Source organism: Agelaius phoeniceus, chromosome 6, assembly GCF_051311805.1.
Source record: "Agelaius phoeniceus isolate bAgePho1 chromosome 6, bAgePho1.hap1, whole genome shotgun sequence".
Taxonomy (NCBI): domain Eukaryota; kingdom Metazoa; phylum Chordata; class Aves; order Passeriformes; family Icteridae; genus Agelaius; species Agelaius phoeniceus.
This window is the reverse complement of record NC_135270.1, coordinates 3,537,426-3,548,377: the sequence shown is the minus strand read 5'-3', so window position 1 is coordinate 3,548,377 and position 10,952 is coordinate 3,537,426. Positions and strand designations below refer to the sequence as shown.

At 40.0% G+C, this 10,952-nt stretch overlaps 1 protein-coding gene across 3 annotated transcripts in view; it reads right to left on the bottom strand.

Annotated features, from left to right (window-relative positions):
* Window positions 1-8,576: 8,576 nt before the first annotated feature.
* The window catches only part of NELL1 (neural EGFL like 1), a 311,323-nt gene continuing 308,947 nt past the window's right edge, over window positions 8,577-10,952 (bottom strand). For all 3 annotated transcript variants that reach the window (XM_054635483.2, XM_054635482.2, XM_054635484.2), the window contains one exon: window positions 8,577-10,472. In XM_054635483.2, coding sequence (XP_054491458.2) covers window positions 10,422-10,472 — 51 coding nt within the window. In that variant the 3' untranslated portion in view covers window positions 8,577-10,421. The remainder of the gene's footprint in view (window positions 10,473-10,952) is intronic.

Here is a 10,952-nt window from a genome sequence, read left to right as displayed (position 1 = left end):
CTTTTCTCTCATGCAGAAAGCCACAGGAATGTTTATGACCTAGATTACTCAGTGATGTTCCATTACATACTTGATAATGGTTTTCCAGTTCTTCAACCACTACCTCTTCTTTGTGTTTGGTGCCAGCCTGAGATTAATAAACCATTTATTTCTGCTATAGGCAGTACTCTCATGTCATAAAAAATGCAGAAATCTCATTCTGAAGTTCCTGCTTACTTGGCATAATGCTTTATTTTCCTTTTGGTTCTCTCTCCCATTTGCAAGCTTTGACTTAATGATTTCTTTTGCCTTGATTACCAAGCATCACCCCAGACACATAGAAAATTTCATTAACCAGTATCTTTTTTACAATTCTGCAATTGTAAAACCTGCAATTTTTGACCACCTCTGAACTGAGAGGCTTCATTGAAGCTTCTAACCCTCTCCTTATTTTTAAGCTATCACAAATCATTTTATCTGCTTTGAAGTAAAATCTGATCATCACAGAGGTCAGTCCCACATCACAGACTTTTAACTAGACAGCTTTCCTGATCAGTTTATTTCAATTTGATTGCACTTGTTGAAAGATAAATTTTGGGTAGGGTGTATTTTCTGTATAAAAATGTGTGTGCATGCACTGTTACCACTGACCATGGTGCAGTCAGACCCCGCCATGGCTCCATGACATGAGTGCTAGGTGAGTGGCTTTTCTGCATTAGACCTAGTGCTATCAATTTGGCACTGCTCCTACACTATGGCATACCCATTATGAACTAAAATCACTAAATGTACACACTTTTGCATTTTTTTTGCTCAGTGCTGAAGACTTCATGTGTCTCTCTTTAGGGTCTCTTCCTTATATTCTGGATGCTGGGGCCAGGGTCCTCACAGGTTCTTTTTTTCCTGCTTACACTTAGGCACCAGGCTTGGTTGGCACCAGGTTTATGCCACCTTTTGGCATAAATTCAGGGCAAAAAACACTGACAGGAGAGCAGGTCAGTACAAGCACCACTGCTTTCCAAACACAGCCTGATCTCCAGCATCACCTGCCTCCCAAAAGCTCTCAAACTCTCATGAAAGGAGTTAGGTATTTCTAACTCATTATTTTCAATGCAGGCTCAGATACACACTGAGCTTGGCCTGGACCAGAAATATATATTATATATTATATATTATATATTATATATTATATATTATATATTATATATTATATATTATATATATAATGTTTTATACCGGCAATGGACCCTCCCTAAGTGGCCCAAGCACTGCCTGCCTGGGGGGCAGCTGGGCTCCCCCAGCTCAGCCCAGCCCTGGAACCCAGGCTCTCCTCAGCTGTTCTGTTCTGACATGAAGGGAGAGGCACACACCAAAGAAATCCTCAGAGAAATCATAGAAAGGCTTGCTTGGGTTGAAAGGGACCAGGAATGCCACCTACTTGGCCAGGTTGCTCAAAGCCCCATCCAGGCTGGCCCTAAACACTCCCAGGGATGGGGCAGCCACAGTTTCTCTGTGCAAGCTGTTCCAGTGCTTTGCTACCCACTGAATAAAGAATTTCTTCCTAACATCTAAATCTCTCCTCTTTTAATTTAGATAAATTTAGAGCCATGCCCCTTGCCCTGTCACAGTGATCTCCTGTGCAATGAGTCTCACACAGCTCCACCAGCTCTCCCCTCCCAGGGCTGGGCCTGCCTGCTGGGGCATCTGCCCATGGCACTGCCAGGGTAGTGCTGCCTTACTGACATATCTTATGAAAAATCCCTTCACCAGCATTTTTCTCCTGAGAAGCTGAGAAGCCTCAGAAAAGAAATGTAAACAAGAATTATCTGATTGCTTGGAATGTGGTCTGGAGGTTGCTCACCAACAGGTGCATCTTGGATTGGTTCCATGTGAATTGTTTTTAATTAATGGCCAATCCCAGTCCAGCTGTGTTGAGACTCCGGTCAGTCATGAGTTTTTCATTATCATTCCTTTCTAGCCTTCTGATATCTCCTTTCTCTCTTTCTTTAGTATATCATTTTCTTATAATATTATATCATATCATATCATAATATATCAGCCTTCTGTGAACTTGGAGTCAAATTCTCATCTCTCACCTCCTCCTCAGGACCCTCACAACACTGCAACAATTGGTGACCACACCTCACCTTTTAGCTTTCATGTTTTTCAGATTCTGTGCTGCTTTAGTGTGTAGTTCTGAGCTTCATATCAGGGGATGGTGAGCTCTACACAGAGCAGGAAGACAAAACAATTCCTTCTTTAGCTGGGGACCAAGGACAGCCTCTACAAGTTTCAGGCCCAAGAGCATAAACAACATGGACTAAAGAGAGAAAACAAGCAGGATGGGACTTGATAACCTAAAGCTATAACTGGACAATTAACTCCGATATGCAAATGGACCAGAACTTATAAAAGTGACAGACCCTGTGACCAGTCATCCATTTTGTGACCATTTTGGTTCATCTTGGGTGCAGCCCTGGCTGGGCTCTTGTGCTGCCCAGGGTGTGTCCACTGAGGCTTTTTAATAAATCCCTGCTTGTCGTATTTGTGGGGTGCCCCATGGCAGGGAGGAATGATGACTCTGACTCCTTGTTCTCAGAAGGCTGATTTATTATTTTATGATCTATATTATATTAAGGAATACTAAACTAAACAATATAAAGAATACAGAAAGGATACTGACAGAAGGCTGAAGGATAATAATGAAAACTCCTGACTCTCTCCAGAGCCCCAACACAGCTTGGCCCCAATTGGCCAATGAGTTAACTCACACCAGAATCCAATGAAACAGTCACCTGTGGGTAAACAGTCTCCAAACCACATTCCAAAGGAGCAAAACACAGGAGCAGCAATCAGATAATTATTGTTTTCCTTTTTCTCTGAGGCTTCTCACCTTCCCAGGAGAAGAATCCTGGGCAAAGGGACTGTTCAGAAAATATGATGGTGACACCTACTTTAGCTCTGTCTAGCCTCTGTTCTAGATCAGCCTTCTCAAGGCATCAGTTCAGTCTTACTGACAAGAATAATCTAAGTTCAGCACTGACAATCCTGAATCACTGAAAAATGTACATTTTTGAGCACACACACATTTTCCTTAAACTTAGCTCCTAATTTTAGCACAGCCAGGGTACAGTTTTTGAACATGTTGGACTGACATTTCTCATTGCTCTCCTTGCACTGGATCAACTAATCTGAAATAGATGACATCCATCTATTTTCACTTGAAATAGTATTACTCACACTAGAAAAGCTCCTCTGTAAATAGTATCTCAAACATTGACAATTGACTTAGGATGAGATGGCTACTCAGAGGTGAAAAAGTCATCTGGGGTAATTTCTTTTTTCCCCAGTTGTAGAGGATATAGATGTGCACACCATAATCCCATCTATCTTACAAGAATGCTTTAATTCAGGAAGAGAAATAGCTTTGAACTTTCATGCTGAGCAATACTTAGACATAGGAAACCTTCAGCTTAATTCCCCTGAACTCCAGAGGCATACAGAACTGCAGCCAACATTTGTGATTTACACCATCCTGCACATCCCAAAATAATTCCTGGTGATCCCTGAGGCTTTGCTAAGGATTGATGTGAGACTGCTCTCAGGCTCATCTGTCCTGCCTTCTACCAGGCTGTCAACTTGTCTTCAGACAACAACTGTGCTCTTGGTTTACAAAATGAATTTTTGGATGCTGCTGAGCCAGTTCTGAGAACTCCAGGCAAAAAAGGACATGGAACAGAACATTCTGAGGGACAGGCTGGAATCATAGTTTCAAATACAGTTTCCTTCTTCCCTGAAACAGTAAATGCTTAAGGAAGATACCATTTAAAAAAGGATGCATGAAAGGTAGATAACTGGTTTGGTCTGCCTTCCTTTAATAATAAAAAACAGGTATTTTGAGACTGGGGCCCAGATGATATTTCTAGCTATGGGTACTATGAAACAAACTAATATTTAAATGAAAAACGATAGTTACAGTTCCAGATTTCCTTTTACTGGAGGCATAAAACCAAATATTTCCTTTTCTTAGTCCTCACATTATCTGCACAGTCCCTGCTCAGGTTGTAAGATTGCAGTGATGGGACAGCCTGAGAGATCAGCAAAATAATCAAGGAAAGTAGAGAATAAACTGCAAAGGGAGCAATCACTTTTTGTTAATTAAAATACTTCAAAATTCAAAAGACAATTGAGTGCTACCTGCTGACATTACTAATTAGCCCCCTGAGAAAAGAACTGCTTTGCTCTACACTTATTTATCATCCAGCCCTGGGAAGCTCATCCTTAACCACTGCTGTACAAAACACTAAGAAAAGCAGATAAATCCTGGCATTTCTGCCATTTTTAAGACACCAGCAGAAGACACCTTCCAAACAGATTTTTCCTGATTTTAGTTGGGAAGATGCAGAGGAATCAGGCTTGCTGCTGTGCTCTGCTTCGCCCCGTGAAGGATGGACACACAACTGCTGCCACGGGGCTGCTCCCAGGCACCAGCACATCCCACCCTGGTACCCCCTCACCCAGCACCCCTCTGCAGGCACTGGGACCTCAAGGGTTGAGTCTCAGCAGCCCAGACCCTCCAAAGGCTTCCAGTGCTGTCACAGGAGAAAAAAAAATAGAGCAAAAGTGCATTGCCCAAAGCACAGAAGAGACATTTCCTTCTGATTTTGAGAAAGTGCTGGTAGCAGTTTCTAATATTATTTTTTGTATGAAAACCTGCACAAGTGGTGACTTCATTTAGCAGTTCTCAAAGCTGTCTTCTATCCTGCAAATCATAAGTTAAATTTGTGTGGCTAATGTGTGTAGCCATGATATTTTATGGAAAATCCTTTCCTTAGGATTTTTCCTCCTGAGAAGCTGAGAGGCCTCAGGAACAAAATGTAACCAATGTTTATCTGCTGCTGTGGAATGCAACAGGTGCATCTGGGATTGGTCCATGTGGTTGTTTCTAATTAATGGCCAATCACAGCCCAGCTGGCTTGGACACAGAGCCCGAGCCACAAACCTTTGTTATCATTCCTTCTTTTTCTATTCTTAGCCAGCCTTCTCATGAAATCCTTTCTTCTATTCTTTTAGTATAGTTTTAATGTAATACATTTCATAAAATAATAAATCAGCCTTCTGAAACATGGAGTCAGATCCTCATCTCTTCCCTCATCCTAAGACCCCTGTGAACATGGTCACAAATGTGTGTAATAATCAGCTAACTATTTAATATAAATGTGAGTAAATGGACAAAACTGTGTTCAGGTTGAAAAACCATGTCTCCAGCTGCATAAGTACTTTAAAAATATTTGGTTTTCTGTAACTCTTACCTTAACAGGTAAGTTTATCATTAAAATTAGTGCTTACCTGAACATAGTTTGGTGATTCTCTAATATCATAGAAATTAGGTAAGGATTTCCTATTTTTAATCTAGAGACACAGCAGTAGCAAAACACACGTATTCTATTACCTGGATGAATATTTTGCATAATACTCAGGTAGGAAAACAAACCTGCATATTTAATACTGCCAAAGGGAAACCAGTGCAAAGAAGGACTGGATTACATCAAGCACATTTCCAGTTCTTGCTCGAGGAAAAGTAGATTTAGACTTAATCAAACAGCAATCAATCAACTGCATTATTAGAAGACAGGATTTTTCAGCTCTGGTTTAAATTCATGAAAAGACCTTGGTGTCTGTGTTGTGTTTGAGTGATGGTGTGATCTGCTGCAGGGCCTCTCAGCCTTTCCTCCCTAGCGTGGATCTACATGAACAACCACCAGGCACTCAGTCCTGAAGAGCTTTGGGACAGGGAAATGTGCAGGGATGACGTGAGGAGTCATTTGAGAGAAATGACAGAGGAGAGAAGGACAAGCAAAGCCCACCATCAGCAGGGCTGTGTGTCTCCTGTACAAGGGGCCAGCCCTGCAGAAGCTGTCAGCACTTACAGCATCCCCTGAGCACCACCCAGTCCCTGGCCAGGTCACCCTGGGCCCTTTCCCAAAGGAGTTTTTCCCCACCAGGGTAGAGGCACACACAAGAAAGAAGCCTGGACCAGGTCCTGTGGCAGCTGCTTCTCTCTCAAAGAGAGCACAGGAAGGTTTACTTCCCCAAACCACTCAGTTTCAATCAAAACACTTAAACAAAACAATCTCATGTACAAATCTGGGAAATAAAAAGTTCAAGTGTAAGGCACTGCAGAAGCAAATGTTTGGCTCCCAGTGAGAAATCCACCCATCAGAATTCAGTGCACCCCTCATACTGCACACCTGAAGTAGCAGTAAAAAAACTTAAATGACAGATATGTGGTTTTGGGAATCTTATTTTAGGTTGTTGTTTGTTTGTTTGTGGATTTTTTTTTCCACTGGGCATGATTTTTGGCATCATATACCCATGTGCTGACAATCTCCTGATGATGGTTTCATTTTCAAAAAACACTGAATTTGACCCTTTTTATCAGCTTATTGATACACATCCTTCTCACATACACCTAAACCTATGCAAGAGGGACTATCCACTGGCAGCAAGTAGCAAAAATTAATCCTGTTAGCACCTACAAGTAATTTACAGATTACATGCAACAGCAGCAGCTCAGTAACACCTCCGAGGTCAATGACAGCTGAGTCAGAATTATTGCTGGCTTCTACCAGAGAAGAATTGGATATGAAGCATTCAGACATCCCAGACTGGATCTTTTAAATTTCTTTTTATTTTTTTAATTTATACTACCATGAATCTTCCTTACACCAATTTAAATTTCAATGAGCTCCAAAGATGTACCTTAAGAAGAAGAGGAGCTTGTTGGCAGGCACATTTTTCCACTGGCAGAATATGTTCCTCAAACAATTATGTCTTATCACAACACTCACTTAAAATTTTACATCAAACTGTATCATGGGGCCCTTTTAAAAACCCCTCATTAATGATGATTATGTAAGTACCATTAGATGTGAGACATTCCCATATTGCTCGTAGGAGTTATAATTTAATTCTGCTAAAAATCTACTCTACCATTTATGTAATCACTCCTGACATTTTACCTTTTGTTTTGTAAAACATTATTGTCTGTCACAGGACAAGAAAAAAAAAAAAAGATATTTTAGTTGTCATTGCAATCTGATTGAAGAGATGTTATTAATTAAATCTTGTACACAGTTATACCCGAAAACTCACTGGCAGCTCTTGGGGGAAGATATATTACTGGAAGACAGTTGTTATTTAGGTCTCTGAGGCAACACAAAGGCACTAAGAAATCCCACACACACTCCTGTGAGTCGGGCTGATATTATTCAGCATTTGTGGGAAATAATTAATTCAGCTTTGGCCCTTCCTAGTGGCCAGCAGGGCTCAGAGTGGTCCCTGACTCCACAGGCCACTACAAAGGAATATTTGCACTTGCTTTAACTCAGGAAATGAGTCTGCAAACACCCAGAAGCAGAGCTGAGAACTCACTGTCCTCACAAGACATAACACCAGGTTCTGGTTTACAGAACCTAGGCTGAGTTTTCTACCAAAAGGGGGAAGACAAAGACATTTTACCACACCTGGAATTCTCATTTTCTGTTTGTCACTCATTGACTTTTTTTGTGTCATCAGAAGGGTTACAGAGGAAATATTCTTTCACAGTATAAATAAACAGATACAGCTACAAAATTCCAATTGTCTATAGCCAGAGCTTTGACCAAGTCTCTTAACCAGCAGCAAGTTTCCTTTCACAGAAGTTAGTGGTAGTCCTCCTCATGTTAATACTACACTACAAATATGCACTACATAGATAAAATATATACATTCTCCTGAGCAGAGACAATGTCCATCTCACAAACAAAGAGAAGAATTTTCTCAAATTATTATAATAAACAATGGGTTTTTTTCAGCATTTTATTTTTAGTGTCCATATCTTTACAGGGAATAGGGAATTTCATCAAGAAGGAAGTTTTGAAAGTTCTTACTTACCTTGGTCACGTAGGACACAGGGAATTAAGTTTTCCTCCATAATTTGCTCTTTGAGCTGGGGTTGGGGCTTCTGAGTGCTCTGAAGGAACATGTGAGTGACTAGTGATCAAATTACTTCATGAGGGAAAGCTCATCACAGTCAGGGCAACTGCTTAAAATGCAACATAAACAGGTCTGTGTCAATATTTTGACTTTGTGTAAACAATTCAAGCTGCATCACTTTGGAGATAATGACACGTAATGCTGTATAAAATGCTCTGAAAGGGTTTTATTACTGAATTAATTTGCATTTGAGCTCTGGAAGAAAATTGGTCTGCAGTGGAAAAGTGTGAACTTCTGTGGTCCTGTTAAATATGATCCTAACAAGATCTGGAGCTTCCAGAAGCATCCTGGGAAAGGGTTTCACTAGTACAAGGTAAAAGGGATAAGAATGATTTTCAGAGATTGCACTGTCTTTAATCCATTTACAGAGCTTCAGAAATTCAATATGACAGACTGGAATATATGATTCTGCCTGAGTATAAATGACATATTTCTTACCACTCTGATGCTATATCTCTGGGCAAACACTTTTTCTCCTTTTTTGCAACATCATGAGCTCAAGCTGGAAAGGACATTGATCAGTGTTAGAATCCTGCTAATAAAACTAAGGGAAAGCAATCTGTACATAGGAGTTTATTTAGATGCCCACAGACTTTAAATCATTCCCCTTCATATCTCAGCCCACTGGGTATCTTCAACAACTGAATTACCATTGGGTTTTACAATGTGATATACAAAATGAGCTGACATGATTTACAAACATCCTTTGAGTATCATATAAAACACAACTCTTTCCCTTATTATACAATCATCAGGGCAATGCAAATAGAGTCAATACATTATTAGCTGAAAATGACGGGGCCTTTTAAGAAAATAAATTTAACTTTACCACACAAAGTTGTCAACTAAAACAAAACCTGGTTAAAAAATTGGAATAAAGTTATCTGAATGACTGAAAGTAATTTTATATTCTTTGCCACTGTCCCCTTATAAACGTAATAGTACTTCATTTAACAACTAATATTTTCACTGTATAGTCACACTTCTTTCTTATTGATCAGTTTCACATTTTCTTCATGAAACTATGAAAAACTCACAAATGTAGACTTTCCAAACTGTAGCCACTATAGTTATTTCTGCAATCTTTTCCATATATTCAGTGTGTTTAATTAAATAAACAAAAAGAAAAAAAACAATACACAAATGAACAGAACAAAACTCAACAGCACATTAAAAAATGTGACATTTAAGCTGCAGATGCATCACCATAGAAATATATTTTTGTTCTAATGCCACAAACTTTCTAGCCTCGTGAAAAAAACAGCCATTAGCTGAAGAGAATCTAAGCTCTAACCTCCATATAGGGCTAAGAGTCTTGATTTAAATTTCTGTCTAAGCTTAGGTCCTCAACAACACAGTAAATTGAAGTATTTTTGAATGTCATAAAATATGAAAAGATAAAATCTGTTTCTGAGCTGTTGGTAATGGAAGTTACCAGGCATTAAGGTCTCCTGTTGCTGGAACAGGTGCCTCTGCACTTTGTCACTGTGGCAGCAGTGACTGAGGATGACAGACATCATTATTAAACACAAAAGAGGAAAAATTCTGAACTCATCAATGATGTTGCAAATGCAAGCAAATTCTAACCTACTCAACTCAAACTATATAATCTTAAGGATCTCTGGCTGTTTTAGCACTGTATAATCCAGAGGAATTATACTCAACACAATGCTGATAATGACGGGTGATTCCTTCTTGAATATGTGTTGAATTGTCAGTGGGATGGGGTTTTAGTTCCATTTCTCACTGTAGAGGTCTTGTTGCTGCTCTGCACGTTTGAAGAAGAAAGTGCTTATTCTGCCATTTCATTCAGTTCATGGCATTTAATTTTATAGTTTAAGACAGACTTACTTTGATTACTTTCATTCTGTCCATACCTTTGAATGCTTTAAAATGTTGGACAGCTGTGAAATATAAGTATTATGCAATCTGACTGTACATACATACATATTTTCATAAATACATCTAACAGGGACCTTGGAACCAAGTATGTGATATCATGGGACAAAACCACAACAGGCTGTCGTATTTGTAAAATCTAGATTCAAAATAAGAAGAGCTGAATCCTATCAATGTTGTCAATACACAAATTAAAACAAAAAATACAGCATTAGTTTACCCATGAAATAATTCAAACATATTTGCAAATTTCTTGACAGGAAAGGTGTGTAATTTACAACACTGAAAACTTGCAGCAACCATTGATTTCTCTGCGCTGTACTGGAAGTCCCCCGACAAGGCCGGCAGGGATGAGCATAGTGACAGCTCCCAAAGGCAACTCCCAAACATCCTCCTCCTCTGGAGACTTTGGTAATTGTCTGGTGTATAAAATGCCAATGCACAGGCTTCCTTCAGGTGGTAACTCCAGCAGTTTTCCTCCCCTGGCACAGTCCAGTCTGCCCAGGTCAGTTATTGTTGAGACACTCTAAATCCACCGAGCAGCAGACATTCCCATTCTGCACGGACAAACAAGCACAGCGGGTCACAGGGAGCAAAGGGCTGTGGCATGCAGACATAGGGCCATCCCTGACACTTCTAAAAACACCTAAAAACACCTGCCCCAGCACCCAGGGTGTGGGCATTGCTCCCAGCAGTGGCTCTCTGAGGAGGCCAACCTTGCCAAATAGCACTGAACTGGCCTGAACTGCCACAGGAAACCTGGACGTGGTGCCCATAATAAAATACAGCACAGCAATGGAAACAGATGACTGGGGTATTCTCTCATGCAAGAAGTTAATGGAGAGAATTTTGATGTGATCCACAAAGGGAAGCTTTCTGCTTGTCTGAAATTAGAAAACAGGTCAGGTTCTTGGTTCATGGCACTTATGGAGGGGATAAGGGCAACATAAACACCATACAGCTTTGGAATTAATGTTAAGTATCTTTTTCTAACATACAGTCATTTATAAAGCTATCTTATGAAATAAAAAGTACAG